The sequence below is a fragment of the Alternaria hordeiaustralica genome (assembly GCF_023758085.1).
Source record: "Alternaria hordeiaustralica strain BMP 2776 chromosome Unknown scaffold_6, whole genome shotgun sequence".
NCBI classification, from domain to species: domain Eukaryota; kingdom Fungi; phylum Ascomycota; class Dothideomycetes; order Pleosporales; family Pleosporaceae; genus Alternaria; species Alternaria hordeiaustralica.
Window position 1 is genome coordinate 936,476 of NW_026056778.1, and position 23,787 is coordinate 960,262.

Below are 23,787 nucleotides of genomic sequence, written 5' to 3' on the forward strand. Positions count from 1 at the left end.
CTCACATCCTCCCACTTGGCAACTCATTAATGGTGGCTGGAACTGGCGGTGACATAGCTGGGGAGTACTGCGGCACAGGGCTCACTGGCCCGTCCGAATAGTGCGGGTTCGCCTGCACAGGATTCACAGCACCTGGTATTTTCTCCGGCATCGTATAGCCACCCTGCTGCGCAGCATACGCAGACTGGGCATTGGGATCATAGAATGGTTGCGCTGGTTGTTGTGCGTTCGGATCGTAATGCGCATAGTGTTGTTGGTGTTGAGGAGGTGGAGACGGCATTTGTTGCATGTGTTGCTGAGGGACGGGCTTCTGCTCGTGGTAGTATTGGACACCGGCTGGTGGGGCTTGGGGTGCGATGGGTGGCTGTTGCATGTTGTTGTTGACGGCGGTGTTGTTCTGTTGCTTCTTCTTGCGGCGAAGAAGGAAGAAGACTCCGAGGACTACAGCGGCTAGGAGAGCGACACCGCCGATTACTCCACCGGCGATCGCGCCTACTGGGGTTGACTTCTTGGATTTGTTGGAATTGTTGGATTCGTCGGAGTTGTTGGAATCGTTGGAATCTTCGTTACCGGAGGAAGGTGTAAGGTCAAGTGGTGCGTCTGAGGGACGACCAGAAGCGGTACGTGAGAGTGGAGTGAAGGACAGAGAGATTGGGGTATTCGAGGATGAGCCAGTGTTAGGGGAGGTTGATGAATCTTGGAAGTGTGTTGTCAGTCAATGCTTCATCAAGGTTAGAGAGAGATTGCACCTTGGTCTGGGGTGGTCACTAAAATCCTTCCTCCCGTTTCCGTCTTAGCATCGCACCAGTAGTTGGTCAATGGTGAAGGGTCATTGATATCTGTTGCCAGCTCCCAGTAGCTGCAAGTTAAATTTGAGCCTCCACTGCGATGCCATGTTAGTATACAACATCCAGGCGACCAGGAGCCAGAACGTACCAGAAGACTGATGTAGTCGGGTACACAACGTAATCGCTCTCACAAGAAAAGAACTCGCAAAGAGATTCTGGCGCACAGATCTTGTAAAGGCTACCTGATGTTGCGATGACATGACCCTCGTTATTTGCAGTGATGGTGTCATCTAAGACTTCTTAGCAACAGTCGAGAAGCAATGTAGGCAATCAATCTTACAAAGTGTACTCGAGCCATACATGCCCGTGGAAATATATCCAAGGGTAGTAACATCCCTAGCTGCAAGTGCTACAGCTGTTGCAGCAGGGGCGGGCGTGACAGCGGGCGTTGGTGCCCGTATCATAGCAGTGCTCCCATACTTTGCGGAAAAGAGAACGACCAGCAACGAAGAAAGCCTGGTATATGCCATGACGTTTCAGACCCGAGAAATTACAAAACGAGGAACAGAAGGCACCCTTAAGGAAAGAGCAGGGCCCTATAAGCTAAGTACTCATACCTAGGTATGTTGAGCTACGTACAATGAGAAAGATATTGCGCCGTAAGGCGTGCAGCGACCCGCTGGGGCTTGCCGGCTGCGGCCACACATACGAGGAGAGCGTATTGAAGGCTGATCAGCTGAGATTTTGTGCATTTGGGTTCCATGAAAGCGTTCGGTTGGACGTGCTTGTTGTACAGGCAGGACTACTGCAATTCTTGCACTATACCTATGCTTTTCCTGCTCATTCTCTCCGTTACTACATCATTTCAAGCACAGCTGTTCAGTATTTCCACAAGGTGTTCGTCTTGACGCTAGACGCAATGGTGACCGCTGCAGGGACAACGGATGTGTAACTAGCATGGGGTAGCGAGCTGAAGAAGAAAGAAACAATCCGCCTCGCTTGTGTAGCGCCGCGATAGGCTGTAAACAAGCCGCTTGCAGCCATCATCACCGTGCGCTTTACCTCTTTAATATGAACACCAGGCACAACGGATGTCTTGGTCGCCAGATAATCTCACCGGAAAGCCATGTGTTGTGCGACGCGGCAGAGTCGCATGTAGATCCCCATCGTGGCCGTGAACTGCCGAGGTAGGGTTTGAGGCGCAATAATTAACAAGTCTTCTCATGTCCCAAATGAAAGCTGCAAGTGATGAGCTTGTGCACGATCGTATCGTTGGGAGTCTTTTGGTGTTTGGTGCAAATCGAGGCCTGCAAGCTTTGGTTGCCTACATAGCTTTGAGAACAGGTGCTAGTCGGTCCGAAAGCCCTACACGATGGTCACATTTGGCCCCCAAAAGCTTTAATGAGTCAGTGCCGCGGCAAGCAGATTTCGGTTGGGGGTCCTTAGGGTGGCTTGGAACAGAGTGGGGATAATAGAGGAGTATCTTGCACGTGGGCTTGGAGCCTTCATTACGCTGTCGTTATCTTTTCAGACGGGTCTATCTCCTCTTGACGCCAGGACATCTAATGTCCATGGCCATCGTCACCACCTCCACCTTGCTCCTCTGGATCCAGCTTGATCAGGGTATCGATACGCATAATCGCAACACACGCCTCCACTGCTGACTTCAGTTGCTTGACTTTGCTCATGCTGGGTTCCAGTACACCGGCCTTTAGGCAGTCGTGCACTTTACCATTTGACAGGTCCAGACCGTAGTTCTTGTAGTTCTTTGACTTGGCCAGTTGCTTTGCGTCTTGCGACGAAGGGTCTGAAGGGTTCACTGTACGCTGTGAAAGAGCGTGCCGTGATCGGAGGTTGGCGACGAGCTCGGTAGCATCCTTGGCCGCGTTGATGGCAAGTGTCTTAGGAATAGCAAGCAGAGACTGCGCAAAAGCAGCAATGGCCAACTGTTCCCGAGAGCCCTAGATTTATCGTTAGTCACGTTGTAGACATGCAATGATTGGAGTGACTTACCACTGACGTTGCCCACTCTTCCAAGTAGATGTGCAACGCAGTCTCAACGGCACCTCCACCAGGGACGATGCGGCCGCTCTCGAGGGTTCGCTTCACGGCTGATAATGAGTCGTGTACTGATCGCTCCATCTCGTCCAGGGCGTAGTCGTTCGCACCTCGCAGAATGATGGATGCGGATGAGAAAGCCTTGGTGCCCTTGACCAGAATGCACTCGTCGTCAGAAATGCGCTCTTGCGAAACCTCCTCAGCATGGCCAAGGTTTGCTGCCTCGAACTTCTCGTCACCGTTCAGATCAGAAAGTGTGCTGACCAGGGTTGCTCCGGTCGCCTTCGCTATCCTTCGCAGATCCTCCTTCTTACACCTTCGCACAGCCATGGCACCCTTCTCGACGAAGTGCTTGAGGCAGAGGTCGTCGATGCCCTTTGTAGTCATGATGACGTTGGCGCCGGCCTTCAGGATCATCTCAATGCGCTCAGTGACAATGCCAGCCTCGCGCTCCCGAATCTTCTCTAGCTGCTCCGGGTCGTCGATGGTGATGTGAACACCCAACTTCATGCGCTCCTTCTGCAAGTTGATGTCCAAGCAGGCAATCTTGGCGTCGGTGATGCGCGTCTTCATGGCTTGCGAGGCGACCGTGCAGTTGAGAGCGTAGCCCTTGACCAGTATCGACTGAGTCGCGCTTTGACCGTGTGCCTTAAGGATGTTGACAGCCTTTACAGGGTATTTGACCTCGCCCTTGTTGTTTGTCATCTTGACAGCAGTCATGCCGTCTACCACCATGTTGGCGAAGAAGTCGGAGTCGGAGCCGATGATCTTGCTGGACATGGACGTCTTCGCGATGTTGACTAGCGAGTCCCGACCGAGCGCATCGACCTTGGTGCTGATGTTCTCGTTCATGTACTTGACTGCCTCCCTCAGCGCCAGCCTGTAGCCTGTGATGATCGTGGTGGGGTGGATCTTGTTCTTCATGAGCTCGTTCGCTCTCCGCAGCAGCTCGGCCGCTATTATGACGACGGAGGTTGTGCCATCTCCGACTTCCTTGTCTTGTTGTTGGGCCAGGTCGACGAGGATTTTGCCTGCGGGGTGCTCGATATCCAGCAGACTGAGGATGGTAGCGCCGTCGTTGGTCACGGTAACGTCACCGATGTCGTCGACCATCATCTTGTCGAGGCCCGAGGGCCCAAAGGACGACTTGACGACATTCGAGATCGCTTGGGTCGCAAGGACGTTTTGGTCGCGAATGTCCTGGCCGCTGATTTTCTGGCCGCCGAGGACTGCACGTGTTAGCTTTTTGCGGCCGTCTTGTTAGCTTCGGCGGCTTACACAGAGTTCCTCCGCTACGTGACTGCTCGAAGATTCCTGCCATTGTGTCGGGTGATAGCTGTTCTGCTTCGTTGTTGCTGCCTCTACGCGGTCCAGAAAATCTCCAGCAATGCCCGCCCGCGTCGGCGTCGGCGAATGGTAGCTCCGCCCGTCAATCGCGCTAGTCTGGACCCCTGCGCCGATGACTCGGCCCTCCACACATTTGGCTGTCGACTCACACGAGACTGCAACAAGCCGACTCTGTCTTAGCTTTACGAGACTCTAGAGTGCTCTCGCCTTATACTGTTCGGGTTCCCCACCGTCTTTTTGACTTTCCATAACTCAATTGCACGTAAGTATTCCTAAGTCGCGTCTTGATACCCCGCCTGCCCCACCAACTCACCCTATATACAAATGGATTTGTCTGGAATATCTATACAATCGCGGTTCCACTGTCTTTACAACGATCAATACTCTTCAACCTTTCCTTTGTGAGACGCTGACGGCCTTATCTAGCACCCTCCCAACATGGCTGAAGCCACAGCTGCCGATGGCAAGATGAAGGATCTTTCCATCTCTGAGACCAAGAAGAGCAAGAAAGATGGTAACCCCCAGAAAGCCGCGAAGAAACCTCAGCAACAGAAGAAGAAGGTAGGTCCATGCGGCAACACCAAACATCCGACATCATGCGCGATACTAATCAAGCCACAGATCGAAGGTTCAGCGCTGATTGGTATCGATGTCGCAAAGGAGGTCGACCTGGGAGACTGGTACCAACAGGTCATTACGAAGGGACAAATGATCTCCTACTACGACGTAGCCGGATGCTATATCCTCGAGCCCTCCTCGTACGCCATCTGGGAGAACATCAAGTCGTGGTTCGACAGCCAGATCAAGACTCTGAAAGTCCGAAACGCATACTTCCCCATTTTCATCAGCGCGGATAACTTGGAGCGAGAGAAGGAGCATGTGGAAGGTTTCGCCGCCGAGGTCGCGTGGGTGACCAAGGGCGGAAAATCTGACCTGGAGAAGCCCGTCGCTGTGCGCCCTACTTCCGAAACAGCCATGTACCCCTACTTCGCGCGCAAGATCCAGTCGCATCGCGATCTTCCCCTGAAGCTGAACCAGTGGAACAACGTCGTTCGGTGGGAGTTCAAGCGTGAGTACTGAGCTATTCTTTTCTTCGGCAGTGTCTAATCTACGTCCAGATCCCATGCCCTTCATCCGATCGCGCGAGTTCCTTTGGCAAGAAGGCCACACCGCACATCTCACCCAGAAAGAAGCGAGCGATGAGGTTCTCCAGATCCTGGACTGGTACTCTGATGTATACCAGAAGCTGCTTGCCGTTCCCGTCGTGAAGGGAACAAAGACTGTCAACGAGAAGTTCCCCGGAGCCGACTACACTACCACCGTCGAAGGTTTCATTCCCGCTACTGGCCGCGGTATCCAGGCTGCAACGTCCCATGCTCTCGGTCAACATTTCTCAAAGATGTTCAACATCACAGTCGAGGACCCCACCGCCAAGGAAGCTGGAAAGTCGGAACACGTCCACGTTTGGCAGAACTCATGGGGTCTGACTACACGTTCGATCGGTGTCATGATTCTGACTCACGGAGACAACCGAGGTCTCGTCATTCCTCCCAGAGTGGCTGAGATCCAAGTTGTTGTCATTCCTGTGGGAGTCACCGCCAAGTACGTTTATCACTGATGACTCAACTATGGCAATGCTAACGAAACCAGGATGTCTGCTGAGGCTAAGGAGGACCTTTACAGCAAGGTCAAGAAGATTCATGACGATCTTACCGAGGCTGGTGTTCGCGTTGAGACCGACTACCGTGAGGGCTACTCTCCCGGCTGGAAGTTCAATGACTGGGAGTTGAAGGGTATTCCTCTGCGAATCGAATTCGGCCCCAAGGATGCTGAGAAGGGTATTGTCACCACATCTCGTCGCGACATCGATGACAAGGACGCCGCACGTGGTACCATCAATGTCGACAGCATCGCACAAGAAGTCCCCAAGTTACTCGAGCAGATCCAGGAAGACATGTTCAACAAGGCTGACAAGGCATACCGGGACCACCGCATTCAGCTTACCAACTGGGATGACTTTGTCCCTACCTTGAACGGCAAGAACGTTGTCCTGGTTCCCCACTGTGAGGGCGACAAGTGCGAAGATGAGGTAAAGGCGAAGAGCGCACGGAGTGCGTTGGGCGATGGCGTTGCGGAAGACAAGCAGGCTCCTGCCATGGGTGCGAAGAGTTTGTGCATTCCTTTCGAGCAGCCCGAGGGTATTGAGCCTGGCAAGACCAAGTGCATCAACCCCGACTGTCAGACTCCCGCCAAGCAGTGGATCTTGTTCGGACGGAGTTACTAGTGCATTGACACCTCAGGAAGTGTATTGTTTATTCGAGCATTCGGTGGCATGGAGTTTGATGGCGCGGTGTTTGCGGCATGGAGAAGCGGTTGTCCTTACACTGGTCATTCATGATTTTGCAATGTTGATATAGCTTCTAGCATAGAACCCAAAGTTCTGACCTGCCCTGCCCTGTCCTTCGAAGTCGTATCTCCCTGAATGTACAATGTTGTTTTTATATTGACAAACGCGCAGGTAGGCAAACGAATGCTGGTGCGTGAATAAGCTAAACCAACGCTCATATACCGCTTGTGAATGATTGAGCCGCCACTTTTATCAGCCCTTTGCGACACATCACCGCCTCCGACTTTGTGCCAACTCACCTCCACGCTGCCGCTCTGGCATTGACTGACTCCCGTCATTCAACTTTGATCTTGAGTCACCCACCAACTCAAACACCAAGAGCCCCCGATCCTTCTAACAGAACCTCGCCGGCCGCCCAGAATGTGTCACAAACTCCTCCAAGTCTATGCTTGCGGGCACCACAAGACAATCTGCACAACGCCGTGCCCCCACGCTATCGCTACAGGACGCCGCATCCCCAGCAACCGTGGGAATGCACCGGATCTGTCGCGCTCAAGTTCCGTTGTGTCCGCTATGGCGCCCTCGTCAACTAGTCCACCAGCGCGGAGAACCGATGTCCAAGATCTGCCTTCACAGCGTGCTCGTGAATCACAGGCTCACCCTTCTCCGCTGAGAGCGGCGGTGCTGGGCAGTCAAGCACAACAACAGCAACAGGGCCGGAGCGGTACTCCAGCATTCCGCTTCATGGCGCCGGGTACAGGACTAGAGGCGGTGGGTGCGGAATCAGGTTATATGCAGAGCCATCCTACTTCCCCGGTGTCAATGTCTTCAACATCCCCAACTCTGAGTCAGCCTTCACCCACTTTCTCCACCACCGGCACCCTAATCGATGCACCTATCTCCGCCTATACGCCCTCATCCTCTACATTCTTCACACCTGCCGACCCAGAAGTTGACGATAGGTCAGTACCCTGTCACCACTGCGTCTCATCCCTCTCTTTCCACGGTCCGATGGCTAACATCTCAACAGTGACGTAGACCCCAACTTCTGCGCTTACCACTTTCCTCGCTATCTCCCTGGACTGAGGGTACCTTGCAAGGGGTGCTACTCGCAACCGCAGTATAAGGATCAACGCGATGCGTGGATGAAGCATTATCGCGAACAACATCCAGCAGACAAAGTTGAGGATATTGAGCACTTAAGTGGGGTGGCTGCAATTATGGAAAGGTTTGGCTGATAACCATTTCCCCGTTGGCAGTGAGACGAATGAGAGTTGATAATGGGTATGAATCTGTGGAAAGGCGAAAGCCGTTGACTGACTCTGTACACTTTGGAGATCCTCCTAGATGGGAAGCGAGCCTCTAAGAAAGCGCTTTGAAAAGTACTGAGGAGAGCGAGAATAATTCGATTATCCTACCCTTGCCATGCAGTGCTCGTGCCATTGATCATTGTCGTCTATATATGCATCATTCGTGTATCGGTCGTCATTCAATGCCTAGCATATCCAAATCGCTACAGCCGCTTGGCTATCTAGCTGGTGTCCATGTCATCGCCGCCCTTCTTTTCCTTTTCTACTGTCTTCTTGACACCCTCCAGAAAAGCCTTAACTGCATCTCCGCCACCAAGTGGCATGCCTCCACCTCTCATATAGCCTCCGTTTTCGACATCAATGTTCAGTGCCTGGCTGACAGTCGGTAGCGCACCGGTCCTTAGCGCCTCGTTCAGACTGCCTAATGCTCCCCTCAGCTGGGGTGCCCGCAGGATCCTGCTCAGAACCTCAATTTTCTCGTCCCGACCCAATGTCTGTATGGCCATCTGCGCGGTCTCGGAGTTGGGGTCGATTTGATCGATGTCTTCGACTTCGGCTTCTAGGAGGAAAGGGATTGTCGGTAGTTGGGCACACAGTGCGTCGATGGTCTCGTCGGAAGCGTTCTCAACGGTTGAGAGAGTATGCGTGGGCCAGAGGAACTCGGTAAGGCTAGCGAAGGGTTCTGATCCTCTTTGTTGTTGCGAGCTGCCGCCTGCGTTGCCGCCTTTGAGCGAGTTCATGAAGTCTTGCACAATGGCAGAGACATCACCTGATCCGGCTCTGTCGACGCGTTAGCGAGGATGTTCAATAGGATAGGCAAAAGCAAAAACGCGAAACGAGCGCCGCGGCGTGGCCAGTGGAAGACGTAGCATGATGCTTATTTTCTATTGTTGTACATGAGCAGCCAGTGCCAATCGCCATGTTTGGATGGTCTTATGCCTCTCCCAAAACGCCGTACCGTGACAGGATATCTTTATAGTTTTGTATAGAGCCGTTGGTAATTTTCACAGCAGCTCGATTCTGTCCGGAAAGGTAGACTGCGCCACGACGCCGAATGCGATACAAATAGATGGAACCTACGCTCGACCACCATCGGCGCCCCCTTCTCGGGACTCTTCGCCTTCATCTCGGATATCACCGCCTGTGGCACCAGCACCAGCGCCTCCGGTGCTACCGTGGCGGTTTCGGCTTGATGGCTCTACGTCTTCCATGGTCTCATCCTCGTCATTGTTGGATGAGCTCGAGATACCTGCAAGTTCAGCCTGTACATCAATCTCCTCGCCCGTCAGCAGCAAGTCAATGACCTGTCCGATCTTGAGGTCGCGCTCGCTGAACCAACTCGCGCCGCGCGGGTGCTGCGACTTTGATTGCAACCAGAAGAGATAGCGTTGTGAGCTCGAGCTGAACTTGAGGACGAAGATGCGACCGTCGGTGGGCGACCTGATGTTCTCGGGGTCATCGATGGAGTCCTTGCCGGTGTAGGGTTGGAAGGAGCCGTCACCGGGGATCATGATGAGGTCGAGGTCCGACTGGTCGAGCGAGCGGTCGCGTGGTCGCCAGCAAAAGTGCACGAATTCTGGATATGTAAGTTGAGGAAGCGGCTGAGTAGGTCGCAAACAAACCATCTTCTCCTTGGTACAAATAGACATAGCCTGGTGTCGGTACTGGCTTGACTGTCTGCTGGTTGCCTTCTCCGCGCTGTGGCTACTGTTAGTGCACGATCTGGATTGTCAGTTTCCGCGACGCTTACAGTCAGCTCACACTGGCCGGCCTTGAAGGTGATGAGCGGTTGGATAGACATGTCTGCGGTGTGTGTCGGTGTTGGGGCAGTGATATTCAGCGGCGGTACCGCGAGCATCGCCGCAAGCTGCAAGCTCCACGCGGGTTACGTAACCAACGGAACAACTCTCGGCCCGGTCGCGCGTATCGATTGGACAGCTTGGCACACACTCGAATTCACGAAAATCGATTCCATCGCCAACACCACCGACCAGCACTAACGACCACAGCGAAACGAAATGGCGGCCAAACAAGAGGACACGAAGCCCACCACCCAGAAGTTCTCCAAGGGGGAGAGGTCGATACCGCACCACTCGCAGAAGGCCAGCAAGTACTACCCTGCTGAGGACGTTGCTGTCCCCAAGAAGGTACGTTCGCGATAGACGATGGTTTGCACGGAAGAGAAGGACTGCAGGGGTGCTGGGTGCATTCACTGCGACAGTACGCGGCGGGTGTTTGGGTGCAAGGACAAGAATCAAGACATCAATTGGAGCTCCGCTAACTGCGACTCAAGGCCCGCAAGTCTGTCCGCCCTGCGAAGGTCCGCCAGTCTCTCCAGCCCGGTACCGTCGTCATCCTCCTTGCTGGTCGCTTCCGCGGCAAGCGCGTCGTCGTCCTCAAGCACCTTTCCCAGGGTGTCCTCCTTGTTACCGGTCCCTTCAAAGTCAACGGTGTTCCCCTTCGCCGCGTAAACGCCCGATATGTCATCGCTACCTCTACCAGCGTCGACCTGAGCGGCGTAGACGAGAAGGTTGTGGAGAAGTGCAGCCAGGACGGCTACTTCACCAAGGACAAGGCCGCCCACAAGCCGGGTGAGGATGCTTTCTTCAAGCAGGGCGAGAAGCCCGAGGTACGTGCACACAATGGAAGTGCCATGCGACAATACTGACAAAAGCCACAGAAGAAGGAGACTTCCAAGGACCGCGTCGAGGACCAGAAGGCCGTCGACAAGGCTCTCCTGGCCACCATCAAGAAGGAGGCTCACCTCGCCGACTACCTCGGTGCCAGCTTCAGCCTCCGTAGCTCCGACAGGCCTCACCAGATGGTCTTCTAAGCGACGGATAACGATCGGGCATTCGGCGTTCAGTGCATGGGATGAAAGACGACTTCGGCATACTGCGGCTGTACTAGCGGTAAACAAGAATCGCAGCGGCACGGCAGCCAATTTTTTTCATGGAGGATTCCGACAAGGCATTTACCATAAGGCTTTATATGAAGCGAGCGAATCTGAGACGGTCCAAAAGTGAACATTTGGTCTCCGCTTGCGTGATGTCATAGTTGGGCGTTCAATTGGCGCAGTACATACTGGGTGGTAATCGAGTACTGATGCAAGAAATAGAGATACAGACGTTACATTCTTCGACCGATACTGCGCCAACTGCCCACGAACACCCGGCGACCAGACGTGAGGGTATCAGAAGCGACCGCTAACCAAGGACACTACCACCGAACCAATTGCGCCAATGCCACACGTATACAGACCTCGTTACATGACCCTAGGCTCGCCGATTGACCTACTTACTTCTTTCCCCTTCCTTTCCTAGCCCTGCCAAACTTCCCCGCCAGTCCGTTCGCCGCTTCCCCCGCGCCATCTATAGCTTTCCCCGCCTTCTCCTCCACGTTGTGCTTCTCCATCTCCGCCTTCAGGTCCTCAACGACATCCTTACCAATCGTGGTCCCGTGGCACCAGTCCAAAACACCCATGCATCCGTAATTACCCTCTCCTTCACTCATCATGTGCGCATCGGCGCGTCGTGCCATGCCTCGCAGCATGATGGTTGAGGGTAGGACATTGTACCCAGAGTACACGAAGGTCTCTTCTAGACTGAAGATAGCGATTAGGATCAAGTAAGTGAGGATATGCATCCGCAGAGCAATCGCTGGAAGGTATAGAGGTAGGAAGCGGTGCAGGAGGTGGCAGATGGGGTGGTCGTAGTTTGCGGCAAAGGAGTAGGGGATCCTGATGCTGTGGTGCCAGCTCTGATGCAAGTCGGAGAGTGCACCGCCGGTCGGAGAGTGCAGCAGATGTGTGTGGATATAGTATTGCAAAACCTACGACATGTCTATTAGTACGTCTTTGTTAGGGAACGCAATCATGGGATCTTACGTTACGAGATAAGAGTCCGGTAATGCCATGTTTGACCATCGTCCATGGGTTTGGCAGGTGATTCAGCCCCCATCGACTGCCTTTGATGAGTAGCAGACTCCTCATCTGCAGTACGTCTGTGATCAAGAACTCAATACCCGCTTGCAACGCCACACTGAGCAGCACATTTGCACAGCTCCACGCAATCACCCTTCTCACTGCGCGTGCGCCACCCTTTTGATTGTTTGGAATACCCCATTGTCCCTGAGATTTGAACTCGATTGCTAGACTTGGTAACCCAATATCGAATAGCAAGAAGATCAGGCTGGGTATGATGTAGAGAGATAGTCGAATTACTAGGGGCGCAACTAGCTCAAGTTGAAGAGGAGAATAGGATGCGGCTATTGTCGTCCATGCGACCGAGAGGAAGATGAGGTTTAGGCCTGTCGACCATGAGGACAGCATAGGAATGGCCAAGAATGAGCCCAGCGGTAGGGCGATAGGCGCAAGGATGGAGGAAAGTAATGCGCCCATGCCGAAAAGACCCTCAAGTAGGTTTAGAGTATACTCTAGTGATGGGAGGGTAGTAAAATATGTATATGCGCATCGATCATGTGAGGTGGGGATTCTGCGCGCGGTAGATGTTTGTGGGCTTGCGCTTGATTGCGATGTGAGCGATGACGTAGCGGCGGTGCGCGAACTTGGTTCACGCTGCGTCCGCGTGGGAACGCGTCCGCGACGTAAGCGGGGCGCCCATTCTTTCAAGACCCATGCATGTGAATGGACCCTGGAAAACTCCCACCTTCTTTCCGTGAAACAGCACCAGTAACAGTTTATACAAGAGAGCGATGTACTCGCAAAAGCAGAAATCATGTGGCGCTACGCCCATGCGATACGGTCGCCCAGCATTGCCCTTAGATTCTCATCACATAGTGCTGCCTCCCGCATCAATCATCCGCCCTCCGCCGCTGCTACAACCGAGATGTTTATCAGTCCTCCCCTATCGCTGGCACGTTGCGCGACACCTTCATCCACAACCCTCATCCTTTCAGTCTCACGTTTGACCCTCGACCTTCACGCTCTGAGTTCATCCTACTCCGGCAGTCCAAAGTGGCTCCTCATCTCCTCATATTTGATCCTGTATGACTCGGCTTCTTCATACCTTTTCCTCCAGAGTTGTGCTTCTTCCTGAGCTGTCCGCGCTGCGATCTCAGCATCCCGAGCGAGACCTTCCGCAATCATAAGCCGGATGTTGAGATCGAAAAGCTTATTTCGCAGTCCAGAGCCGTCTCGCTCGTCGGCATCGTTCGCTTCATCGAGTGCCACGATCTGGTCTCCACAAGAGTGGACTGGCTGTGGATGTCCAAGTTGGGTCTGTAGCTCAACTTGGGAGCGTAGTATTTGGGTCGTTGTGGGATTATCGATTGGCGGCGGACTGGGCGACGGGCTGCTGAGCACAGTATATGATCGGCTTGGAAGTGGGTCGTTCGCGATCTGCTCGAAAAGGTAGGGAGGCCTCTCGGGATAAGGTGCTGAGCTCGACTGTTAGTTACTCGGAACTTATTGATGGCTGATTTTAGACATACACTGGTAGTTTGCTGGTGCGGCCAGCACACGACCAGCTCCTGGTGGGAAGACCGTAACGGATGGGGTCGGAACCGGTTCTGGTCTCTGCGTAATCGCGTTTGCAATAGCCCGACAAGCGTGAGGAAATCTAGATACGAATCTGTGGAAGACATCCGAGTCGTCGATCACGCCTTTGCTCCAACCATTGGCGAGGAAGTAGTAACGTAACATGGCGTTGAAACAAGCAATTTCTGTTCCGCCTTGGGTCGGCAGGATGACACTGAACGGGAACTTGAACCTCCACCACGAGACGTTCTCTTCGGCGAAGACCATGTGACGAATTTGTTGCTCCCCTTTCCGGTTCTTACCGATGTATCCGAGCTGTATACGGCTGCCTGCTAGCCACGCGAGTACGTCGGCTGGTTTCCCGGTCTTGGTGCGGGTGCTGCCTATCACAAGGCTCTTGAAGTCGTTGTCGTGGTTGTACCCACGGACAATGTTGAACTGTACATGGAACGCTTTCGCATCGGGAAGCTGTCTGAATTGTTCAGGGAAGTCGCGGAGTGCCCATGTCTGAACGTCCTTGAAGGTGAGTCCGGTGGGCGCCATGGTGTTGCTGTGTGCAATTAGAAGGAGTGAGCGTGTTCCTACGATAGTCCTCGCAGGGAAAAACGAAGCTTTAGAAGTTTGCGCCTAGAGTGGGCTCATCTTCATCGTGATATGACGACTGAACATACCAAAAGAAGTTAGTGGCCTCACCGAGGCGCGCCGATGAAAGCGATCGAGGGAGGAGCGATGAGAGGGAACCTGTGGACAACCCCACTTCATACGACTACCCGAATAGTGAGAGAGGATACCTCACTCTAGCATCAGATCTGGGGAGTGTGGCAGAAGTTTGATATACTGGTTGTGGAAACATGAGCGTGTTTTGCAGCCCTATCGGTAAGTGGTCTTTAGAACCCTCGAGCTTTGGTTCTTGGGCATGTTGATTGCCTACTGTGCGACCCAACAACGCTTTCTTCTACATTCCGCGCATCTGTTACTTGCCATTCCGATAATATCCCCTTCTTGTCGCACTTTCCACGTTGCGATGGCACCTTCCAAACATTGAGTAGGCCAGACCGCTATCCTTGTACAGAAGAAGACGTCATCTGCAGCAAGCATTACTCCGACTTTCTGTGCCACCCTCAAAACACAAAGTTGTGGCATATGGCAATCGCCAGGCTCAATGAGCCGAGTCCATAGCGATGCGGCGTTTCTCAAACTCTTCTTGCTTGACCAAAGTCTCTTGCTTTCTCATCTGTGTCTCCAGCTCTTCGACCTTCTCCTCTAGCTTCTTGATGTGAGCCACAGCTGACTCATTCGCGACCCTATGCAGAACTGTGGCGTTTTTTGACTTCATAGCAAACTCGATCATGGTATGCAACTTGCCTCCCAGGCCGCTGTTCTCTTTCTTAAGCTCTTCATGCTCAGTTGTCAGCCTTTCAACCTCACCTTCGAGTAGAGTAAGGTCGTTGAACAGAACTAACACTGCTTCGAGAGCCGTGTTGGTGCGATCTACCTGGACTGCCTTGAAGAAGAAACATTCATTCCAAAGAGTCTGGTGCCGCTGTTCCATGTCATCCCGCTCCTGAGTAATGGCATCAAGCCGGTCACTCATGACCTTCTCTCTATTCTCTGAAGCAGTCAAGCGTACCTCTAGTGTAGCGAATTTGTCCTCAAGACGCATTGTCTTCTTTTGTCTTACACGCAACTTCTTGATCTCGCGTTGTAAATTGGCGATGTTGGTATCATCGTTGAGGGCGCTGCGCTGCTGGTTCTCGTTCAAGGCACGGCTTGTTGTGTTGTTGTCGTTTGTGTTCCCTTCCTCGCCGGATCGCTCGTGGGCGCCGTTGGAATCTTGAGACATGTCAGAGGACTCAGGAAGTCCAGTGATACGTTGTTCGACAGAGCCCGAAGCTTCTTCTGGGGTATCGCCTATTTACGGTCAATGGTTGTGCTATCGGGAAGAAGAGAAGTTCACTTCTGACTTACGCTCTTCCAACAGCTTCTGATGCTGGCGATGACATGCGCGTGCGAAGTTCCATTTGAACATCTGACCATCGCATTGTAGAGCCTTTACCACCCCTTTCGCCGCAAGGTAGTATCTGATGGTCGCCTCTATCTCAAGCGCGATCTCGACAGGGGTGGGGTATTGACGGTCATCCAGTGAACACGAAGCGAACGCGTCCAAGAACGTCGGGCCGTAATCTTTGAGCCATTTGAGCAAGTCGAACTTGCCGCCAATTTGCTCACCACGTATCGGACAGGCCATCAGCGAAGACTCTTGAATGAACGCAAGTACAGTGATCTCTCCAGTGCCAGGCCAGAGTCGCTCGGCGGCCGTGCAAGGTGGGTCAAAGCTCGTGAAGGCGATAGCTTTCAAGATCGTGGGTGGCTCAGCAATCTCCAGAAAATAGGTCTCAAGATCGTCCGGGTCAGGCAGTGTCTCGAATTCGACAGGGCAGATGGTCCTCGCCCATTCACGAACCGCCAGAGCATCCTTGAGCTGACACTGAGGCGTTTCAGGAACCAGCATGATAGCACCGGGTAGCGAACGTCGGGTTTTCAGTGTAAGAAGGCGATGTTGGACGGCGATGAATATCGTTCAATGCAGTGTCAAGGGCGAGGAGACTGTGCGAGACTAGTAGAATGTGTGGCCGTTTGCACTGCGCGCTCGGTCACCGCTTTTCAAACATTCCGCGCGAGCGCAATGCCGCTTTGGGAAGGGGCGTGTAGAGCAACTAGTCCAAATCTCCATGCCGTATATGCATAATTCGTGATTCCCGTCTTCTTTCTACGTCTTCACCAAGCTCTAGTGGGAGGGTATCTTGATAACAGCCTTCGATGTACTGCCACGCTCAGCCACTGCTAGGTCATACTAGTTGAATATCAGTGAAAGCACTTGAATGCCGATAATGCCAGGCATATTGGGGTTCCATACGGAGGCTGAGGTCACGTATACGGTAACTTCCAGTAAAGACATTGCCGCAGCTCCTACGGAGCAGCCTGAGAACCTCCCGGCTCCTGTTTCGTCTGCCAGTTCCGAGCCGTCTGAGACTACGTCGGCGCCTCCGTGGGACAATTCGTCGTCATCGAGAAGGGCGCGTAGAATGCTCCAAGCTGTCCTTTCGGTAGTATATCGATATGGAAGTCGGGACAGTAGCGAGCTTACGGTATGCCTAGATTCTGTTGCTGATCTCACATGTTCGTGCGTAGTTCTCTGCCATTTTGACCTGAAGAGTGGACTACGAGTGAGGTGGCTCAATCAATAGAGAGATAGACATCCCCAGGTAGTCATAGACGTGGGAAGTAGACTCGCGTGTTTTGGCTTCCGAAGGGGAGAGCGAGAGAGAGAGAGAGAGCAAGAGACTGCTGTTGCCAGTAAAAGTGACATCGTAGTCTACCTAGGTAATAGTTTACAGACGCGATACTAATCAGGCTATGCTTCGCTCTACCAGGAGCCTATCCTAATTCAAGTGGTGTATTCTCTACCTGCGCGTACCTAGTGGGGAGGATGCAAGGTGCACAAATATGCACATGATCAAAGTGAGGAAAGAGATAGAACACCATAGATGCTTGAGAGATGGCGCGCAGCCCAGCAGGCCGATTAACGGCGGGCGATGCCCGCCTGGCTAACTTGTAGCATCTATGAATACGTCGCTTTGTAATAGACACGCCCTACCGATTGACACGACGCTGGCGCGCCCTACGAAGTACATTCTCATAGAGGCCCATGCGGTAACTCATCAGAAACAGAGAGCGACTGCGACTGCCGCGTCCGCAAGGAAGTTGCGAACTGAGACGAGAATGACGTGTGCGGGGAGCGGGGCTGTCAGCTCGCAGATCACTCGGAATTAACGCCGTATCCGCGGGTATTTATCATCAACGGGCATGCCTCTCTTGAGATAGCTTGCTTGAATTGAGCCGACCCTCAGCCCATCTTTTGTGATTCATGACGCTGGCTTCACACACTCTGCGCTCGACCCATCTACTTTCCAGATCGACGACACGACTTGCAGCCATCAATTCGCACATTGCTCCAAGAGCATCCATCATCAGAACCATGTCTTCACTCCCAAAGACTATGAAGGCCGTGTACATCGAGAAGACCGGTGGAACAGAAGTCCTGCAGTACAAGACTGATGTACCGGTTCCAGAGCCCAAGGAAGGCGAAGTCCTGGTCAAGAACGAGTTCATCGGCATCAACTACATCGACACGTGAGCACCCCTGTCCACCTGCTCAGAAACCAAGATCTCATGCTAATCTGTGATCAGCTACTTCCGCTCCGGTGTATACAAGCCACCGCAATTCCCGTATGTTCTCGGTCGGGAAGGCGCTGGAACCGTCGCTTCCGTCGGACCCAACGCACCTTCTGATCTCAAACTGGGTGCGCGCGTAGCCTACATGGGGCAATCCGCGTACGCAGAGTATACTGCTGCACCAGCGAACTACACAATTCCGCTCCCTGATTCCATCTCCACCAAGACAGCCGCCGCTTCGCTTCTCCAGGCACTAACCGCCGTAACCTTGATCCGTGATGCTTACGAAGTTAAGGAAGGCGACTGGATTCTCGTCACTGCTGCAGCTGGTGGCGTAGGCTTATGGCTGTGCCAGTTGCTGAAGGCGGTTGGCGCAAGGGTCATTGCTACAGCTAGCACAGAGGAGAAGAGGAACTTGGCGAAACAGAACGGCGCAGAGGTGCTACTAGAATACCACGAGGACAACCGAGATGCTTTCGTCAAGAAAGTGCTAGAGACCACTGGAGGCGAGGGTGTGCACGCAGTCTTCGACTCTGTCGGCAAGTCCACCTTTGACAGCTCACTGGCTGTCGTAAGGAGGAAGGGTACAATGTGCTCGTTTGGAAACGCATCGGGACCAGTTGAGGGTTTCGCTCTTGCGTGAGTCTTTCTTTTACTATTCATGTGAAAAGTAGCTGACACATCGTCTAGTCGCTTGGGAGCAAAGAACGTCAAGCTCGTTCGACCTACGCTGTTCAACTACATCGCTACTCGCGAGGAGCTGCAGACGGCGGCAAAGGAGCTGTGGAACTTCATCGAGAAGGACGGACTGAATGTCAAGATTCACGACGTATATCCGTTGAGCGAAATTGTGCGCGCGACCCAGGACATCGAGAGTAGGAAGACGACTGGAAAACTGGTGTTGACACCGTAATTGGCGGGCTCGTGAGAAAGTATCACGAACTGGCGGTATGAAGGGCGTGGAAGGATTTTATTAGCTCAGCGCTTCCAGGAATCAAACACTCTGCGCATCGAATACAAAGATTGAAAGCCTTTTCCCCAAATACTCAGTCGACGTCATTGTTATGCACCGTATTCCGCCCGACGCCAAATTCCATGTAATGCATGCTGCAGAAACCCACTAAACTCCTCGTAAAGATGAAAGGAACCCTCAGCCCATATTACCGACCATCTCCTCAAGCTCTACGCGCTGTGACTGAGCCATTCTCGAGCCCCTGCTCATAAGTACGCTAGCGATTTCGTTGGCATGGCAAGTACATTGCGCGCAACCATCGACACAGCTCACATCAGCTGGCGTATGCAGCTCAGATGAAGTCATCGCTGCAACCAAGGGAGTCAGCTAGTAGAAGTTCAGTATGCTGATGAACATGTTGGGGAGTTGCAGGGTAGGATGACTTACTGTCGTGAACGGCGTAACTGTCGTGGAGGACTGCCTGGGCATCTTCATGGTGGTCAAGCGATTCCTGGGCGTCGACGAAAGAGTCCTCGCCGTCATCGGTGGTCTCTTCCTTCTTGACGATATCCTTGGGCTTAGGCTTAGGGATGACCTTGACTTTGCTCCTACCGACCTTGGCACGCTTGGGCTTGGTATCTAGGAGCTCATCGTCCTCATCTTCGCCCTCGTTGTCTGGCTCAGGCTTGACCTCGGCTTCCTCATCGGTAGCGGCGAGCTTCTTCTTCGGCGAGGTACGCTTGCGCTTACTGACCGGGGTAGTTTGAACGTCGTCCTGATCGTCGCCGGAAGAAGTGGTAGCCTTGCGAGGCTTCCTGGCGGCCGACTTCGGAGTACCTTTGGCCTTGGTGGGTGTGTTCTTGACGGGCGAGCGAGGAGTTCCTGCATCGGGAGCGGTTTCGTTGTCCTCGAATACCTTCTTCATGCGGGAATAGCGCTTCGACGCCGCTCCAGAAGTAGTATTGGCCTTGGCTGCGATTTCACTCCAGTTTGGGGGCTAAGACACTATTGTTAGTGGCTGCTGGTTTCTCGAACTATGTGGCTGGACGTGAATTGGTGCTCACCTGAGTTCGCTTATGGTGCTTGACACAAAGCCAGAGGAACTGGTACGTTGTACCTCCGGGAACCTCGTTCCTGTCCATGGACTGCTTGAGACGCGACCATCGCTTTGTTACGGCGCCCTTGTTGAGGTCGAGCGCGGCGGAGACGGCATCCCAATCAATCTACAATGGGTCAGTATACGGGACTTGAATGAAGATGCAAACCAAAAAGGGAGACGATGAGACTTACGGCAGGGCTTCCATCGTTGGTTAGGACCAAGTATAGATAGTTGATATTTTCTGCTTCCGTAGGCATCTTGGAGGTGGTAGTCGAACAGAATCTTGATGCGGGGAAACTGTTGGCAGATTTGGTATGAGTTGGAGTGTCGTTGTCCTAATCTCACGCGAAATTGTTGGATGTAGGAGTGAGAGAGGCAACTGACAATTGAAGTCAGCTATAGACCCCATTCCCTTGGTGAAGGCGAGATCTCACAAGGCAACGACAACAAGCGACACGCTAACACACTTAGCGCCGTTTTCAAGCCAACGTAGAGAGATTAGTAGTGATGAGAAGTCTGGGAGAGTCTTGGTGAGAGTGGTAGGCGGCTATGGATGAGGTAGTAGCGGCGGGTGTTGACAAAGAAAAACACATGCTGCTGCGACGATGGACGCCAAACACCAACGGTCATGTCGAGAATGTTTGCTGTTTGCGAGGCGTGGTATTCCATTGTTGAACGCGACCCCAATGCTTAAGACACCCCTAAACCTACTGGCTGGTCTTCTTCGCCATCCTGTTCACTGATCCCGTTCCCAACCAACTCAGTGAAATCAAGTCCAACCTCCCTCAGCATCTCAGCATGTTCATGTGCCAATCTCAAGCACTCGTTCCATACATTGCCACCTTCATCCACGCTACTTAGCTGCCTTTTCAATAGTATGTTGAACTGGTCGATGTGCTCTTTCGACCACTTGACGCACGCAGACATGAGCTGTTGTGGGAAGCACTTCTGGTACATGTCGACGGTGTTCTTGATGATGGTGAAATAGATGTAGGAGATCTGGAAGATATAGTCTGGGAGATTGCCTTCGAATATGCATTGCCTGAAAGGGTCAGTGGGTGATGTGGACTTTGATGGAGTGGAGACATACCGCGTGCGAGTTCTGATCAGGTTACCGCGAGCTTCCAGATAGGCTTCTCGTGCGCGGTCTTCGAAGCCTAGTTGGACTACCCAACTCACGTGCTGCCTGACAGACGTGAACCAGTTGTTGTGCTCTACCATGTGCTTGACTAGAACATTCGCAAGCTTCGCAGCGCGCTCATTGACCTTGTAGGTGACTATTGTCTTGGCCATCTCATTGCTTCTAATGTTCTTTGCAAGTGCCTTGAGCCGATCCACTTTCAGGACTGCTTCCTGGAAATGTTGAAGCGCTATCTCAATGTCCAAATCGTCTAGTTGACTTTCTACCCAACGGATATTGCGCTGCTGTCCGTCAATATCAACAAAAGTACTGACTTGTTCGTTGTTGATGCCGTCTGAGAGATTGTCCAATAACTCAGTCCTGTTCATGAAAGCAGGGTCGCGCGAAAGAAGGTGGCTGTAAGAGTCTTGTGTTCGGTCTTTCTCCTGCACATCCGCTTCTTGACTCTTGCGCAGGTCATCCTTAGTCTTGCGGAAGGTAGCAACGAAAGCGGACTTATCACCGCTGTCTTCTTTCTTGGTGTCGTATGTGAAAGATTCAGAGCCAGCGCGTATGATGATACGCTCTTCTGGCGTCCTAATCACTTGGGTATCTTGTAGGGGGAAGCATCGCTGGGCAGTAAACTCCATATTCGCTCTGTTGCCATCACGCTGTCCGGGAACATCGTTGCGTGCTTTTTTTTCTGACGCGATAAGGAGATGATCATTCAGTAGCAGTAGCCTTACTCTTCGCCTTGCCTTGAGGGTTGCAGAGTCCAGTTCGAACCATCTCGTGGACTTCCACACGATATATCGTCCAGGGATAGGTGGTAGATACTTCTGCGAGCCCTCAACGTCCCTGTAAAGCTGCTGTAGCTGGCCTGCGCGCAGTTGATTCAGATCTCCGATCGAACTTCGGTTAGCTCTTCGCGAGCTCGCGGTGTCATTGGCGGCACCCGTAGCTGATGCTGTCTGCTCCAAGGTAGTTGTCAGGTCAGACATCAACTGACGAAGCGTCCGCATTTCGCCCTTGAGCTTCTCTGCTTCTTTACTGATCTTGATAAACTGTGTGCGGTTTTGGTATACGTTGTGCTGGAGGTCGAGCGATGTACGATGCTTCGTCTTGCGCAGCTCGTCCTGGTAGCGGCTGATGTCTGCTTCAGAGGCGTCTGCGAGGATAGTTGATACATCTGTGCGAGTCAGCATGCAGCCAGTCAAATCACCATATGTTGGCCTTACATCGCTCTACTTCCAGGTTGGGGTCCCGCAATGCGCGTGGGTCGACTTGCAGGACCCGTCCATTGGAGCTTCCGGGCGGCCGTCCCTCTCTCGTCTGGCTCTTCTCTCTGTACTGGACAGGCATTTGTGGCATCTGCGGCATAGGCTCCCCATTTCCGAAATCGCTAGGAAGCGTCGTGATCTTCTGGGAGTACCTCCTCTTGACGAGATCCGCCGTCTTGTCTGGCCGCTGCGGTCTTGGCTGTGATGGAGGGCCATCCTGTCTGGTCCTCGATCGGCTGGATTCGTTCGAAGGGCGCCCGGAGCTTGGGAGTGAAGCGGCAGCAGCAGCAGCGACGCCTGCGGGCATGGGCGCACTAATCTGTCGCGGCGCGCTGATGGTGGGCGGCGGCGCGTTCTTCTTGCTCTTGTCCCCCCGCTTCTTGCGGAGGGAGATGCCCTTCTGTTTCTCCGACATCTTGCCTGCAAGATTCCCCGATGAACGTGGTGTGGGAGCGCAGCACTTTACACAAGGATGAAACGGAACAGGTGCCCTGCAGTCTACATCAGTATGGAGACGAAAGCTAGCCAAACCCCAACGTAATATAGGCTCAGGTTATTTACCTCTAACACTTGTCCAATTCCTGCGTCGAATGAACCGAGAGTGGAGTTGTGGTCAGTGGTAGCGAGAGCAGCTGCGCCATGAGTGCGCGTCCGTGGATGTTGACAGGTACTCGTAGAGCCCCGTCATGCGTGGAGCCGCGGTCTCGAGTGCGAGCTCGGGCCCACTTTGGTGAATCGTGCCTTCCCTGAACACTGAGAAAAAGTTAAACACCACACCACATCACCGCCATCACCTGCCGCCAATTCAAAGGGCTCCAGCTGCTCCTTCCCCGCCTAATTGCGCTTTTCACTCGCACGAATCGCACCACCACCATGTCCAACTCGTCGTTAAAACCATCGACCATTGCGGCCATTAGCGCCGGCACCATCGTCACAGGCCTTCTCGCATACGCCGCCTACTTCGACTACAAGCGACGAAATGACCCCGGCTTCCGCAAGCAGCTCAAGAAGGAGTCGAAGCGAACAGAGCGGGCGGCCAAGGAGGAGGCCGAGGCACAGGGCGCCGAGCAGAAGAAGGCGATCCGAGAGGCGGTAGAGCGGGCAAACGAGGAGGGCTTCCCCAAGGACCCCGAGGAGGTGGAGGCGTACTTTATGCAAGAGGTTGCGCAGGGAGAAGGAATGGTGCAGAAGGGTATGGTTTTGTTTGGCCCTCTTGGTGGGACGTGGTGCTAATTGTTTGCCAGGTGCGGATAACGTCGAAGCGGCGCTATGCTTCTACCGCGCATTGAAGGTCTACCCCAACCCGCGGGAATTGATCAACATCTACGACAAGACCGTTCCCAAGGTACGTTGCTGCTCTTCGCCATGAATTGGCGACGGCCCGCTAACACCCGACAGCCCGTCCTCGACATTCTCGCCGAGATGATCGCAGTTGACACGTCAATCCCCGTCGGCGGCAGCAAGACGCCGTCTGAGGCTGGCTCGGCAGGCGACCTCGAGTAAAACACTGCGACGATAGTACTTCGATAAATTCAGCAAGCATTCTTGGACCCCGCTCCACCTGATAACGGCCCCTGTAATATTCTTGTATATGGATCAGCATCGGCGCAGTCGGTCAATTCTACGGCCGGCGTTCTGGTTGAGCATGATTCATCTGGCTGGGGCGGCGTTGGGATAGATGCGGGCTTCCAATGCATACAATCCAAACAGCACTCGGCATCTCTCCATTGACGTCATGCAGTGGTACGCATGG

At 53.3% G+C, this 23,787-nt stretch overlaps 12 protein-coding genes across 12 annotated transcripts; 4 read left to right on the top strand and 8 right to left on the bottom strand.

The window, feature by feature from the left end:
* Nucleotide 1: 1 nt before the first annotated feature.
* Nucleotides 2-1,146, bottom strand: J4E84_004206 (uncharacterized protein; the record flags this gene model as incomplete). Its single annotated transcript, XM_049386814.1, has 3 exons — nucleotides 2-600; nucleotides 937-943; nucleotides 1,138-1,146. The coding sequence occupies 3 exons, from the start codon at nucleotides 1,144-1,146 to the stop codon at nucleotides 2-4; spliced, it is 615 nt and encodes a 204-aa protein (XP_049245584.1).
* Nucleotides 1,147-2,350: 1,204 nt separating this feature from the next.
* Nucleotides 2,351-4,167, bottom strand: CCT1 (T-complex protein 1 subunit alpha; the record flags this gene model as incomplete). The annotated part of the gene is made up of 3 exons (XM_049386815.1): nucleotides 2,351-2,749; nucleotides 2,802-4,075; nucleotides 4,125-4,167. 3 exons carry the CDS (start codon nucleotides 4,165-4,167, stop codon nucleotides 2,351-2,353), a joined length of 1,716 nt encoding a protein of 571 aa, XP_049245585.1.
* Nucleotides 4,168-4,631: 464 nt separating this feature from the next.
* J4E84_004208 (uncharacterized protein) lies at nucleotides 4,632-6,477 on the top strand (the record flags this gene model as incomplete). The annotated part of the gene is made up of 4 exons (XM_049386816.1): nucleotides 4,632-4,754; nucleotides 4,815-5,262; nucleotides 5,312-5,795; nucleotides 5,844-6,477. The coding sequence occupies 4 exons, from the start codon at nucleotides 4,632-4,634 to the stop codon at nucleotides 6,475-6,477; spliced, it is 1,689 nt and encodes a 562-aa protein (XP_049245586.1).
* A 1,594-nt stretch (nucleotides 6,478-8,071) lies between these two features.
* J4E84_004209 (uncharacterized protein) lies at nucleotides 8,072-9,651 on the bottom strand (the record flags this gene model as incomplete). The annotated part of the gene is made up of 4 exons (XM_049386817.1): nucleotides 8,072-8,630; nucleotides 8,931-9,426; nucleotides 9,473-9,548; nucleotides 9,601-9,651. 4 exons carry the CDS (start codon nucleotides 9,649-9,651, stop codon nucleotides 8,072-8,074), a joined length of 1,182 nt encoding a protein of 393 aa, XP_049245587.1.
* Nucleotides 9,652-9,868: 217 nt separating this feature from the next.
* On the top strand, nucleotides 9,869-10,683 carry J4E84_004210 (uncharacterized protein; the record flags this gene model as incomplete). Its single annotated transcript, XM_049386818.1, has 3 exons — nucleotides 9,869-9,997; nucleotides 10,144-10,479; nucleotides 10,531-10,683. 3 exons carry the CDS (start codon nucleotides 9,869-9,871, stop codon nucleotides 10,681-10,683), a joined length of 618 nt encoding a protein of 205 aa, XP_049245588.1.
* A 464-nt stretch (nucleotides 10,684-11,147) lies between these two features.
* J4E84_004211 (uncharacterized protein) lies at nucleotides 11,148-12,249 on the bottom strand (the record flags this gene model as incomplete). Its single annotated transcript, XM_049386819.1, has 2 exons — nucleotides 11,148-11,681; nucleotides 11,737-12,249. 2 exons carry the CDS (start codon nucleotides 12,247-12,249, stop codon nucleotides 11,148-11,150), a joined length of 1,047 nt encoding a protein of 348 aa, XP_049245589.1.
* A 558-nt stretch (nucleotides 12,250-12,807) lies between these two features.
* J4E84_004212 (uncharacterized protein) lies at nucleotides 12,808-13,890 on the bottom strand (the record flags this gene model as incomplete). Its single annotated transcript, XM_049386820.1, has 2 exons — nucleotides 12,808-13,100; nucleotides 13,302-13,890. The coding sequence occupies 2 exons, from the start codon at nucleotides 13,888-13,890 to the stop codon at nucleotides 12,808-12,810; spliced, it is 882 nt and encodes a 293-aa protein (XP_049245590.1).
* A 616-nt stretch (nucleotides 13,891-14,506) lies between these two features.
* Nucleotides 14,507-15,859, bottom strand: J4E84_004213 (uncharacterized protein; the record flags this gene model as incomplete). The annotated part of the gene is made up of 2 exons (XM_049386821.1): nucleotides 14,507-15,258; nucleotides 15,316-15,859. 2 exons carry the CDS (start codon nucleotides 15,857-15,859, stop codon nucleotides 14,507-14,509), a joined length of 1,296 nt encoding a protein of 431 aa, XP_049245591.1.
* Nucleotides 15,860-17,386: 1,527 nt separating this feature from the next.
* J4E84_004214 (uncharacterized protein) lies at nucleotides 17,387-18,496 on the top strand (the record flags this gene model as incomplete). The annotated part of the gene is made up of 3 exons (XM_049386822.1): nucleotides 17,387-17,541; nucleotides 17,599-18,222; nucleotides 18,274-18,496. 3 exons carry the CDS (start codon nucleotides 17,387-17,389, stop codon nucleotides 18,494-18,496), a joined length of 1,002 nt encoding a protein of 333 aa, XP_049245592.1.
* Nucleotides 18,497-18,887: 391 nt separating this feature from the next.
* J4E84_004215 (uncharacterized protein) lies at nucleotides 18,888-19,891 on the bottom strand (the record flags this gene model as incomplete). The annotated part of the gene is made up of 4 exons (XM_049386823.1): nucleotides 18,888-18,922; nucleotides 18,983-19,532; nucleotides 19,600-19,758; nucleotides 19,826-19,891. 4 exons carry the CDS (start codon nucleotides 19,889-19,891, stop codon nucleotides 18,888-18,890), a joined length of 810 nt encoding a protein of 269 aa, XP_049245593.1.
* Nucleotides 19,892-20,324: 433 nt separating this feature from the next.
* Nucleotides 20,325-22,449, bottom strand: J4E84_004216 (uncharacterized protein; the record flags this gene model as incomplete). Its single annotated transcript, XM_049386824.1, has 3 exons — nucleotides 20,325-20,676; nucleotides 20,725-21,943; nucleotides 21,993-22,449. The coding sequence occupies 3 exons, from the start codon at nucleotides 22,447-22,449 to the stop codon at nucleotides 20,325-20,327; spliced, it is 2,028 nt and encodes a 675-aa protein (XP_049245594.1).
* Nucleotides 22,450-22,907: 458 nt separating this feature from the next.
* J4E84_004217 (uncharacterized protein) lies at nucleotides 22,908-23,537 on the top strand (the record flags this gene model as incomplete). Its single annotated transcript, XM_049386825.1, has 3 exons — nucleotides 22,908-23,226; nucleotides 23,279-23,379; nucleotides 23,433-23,537. The coding sequence occupies 3 exons, from the start codon at nucleotides 22,908-22,910 to the stop codon at nucleotides 23,535-23,537; spliced, it is 525 nt and encodes a 174-aa protein (XP_049245595.1).
* Nucleotides 23,538-23,787: the final 250 nt, after the last annotated feature.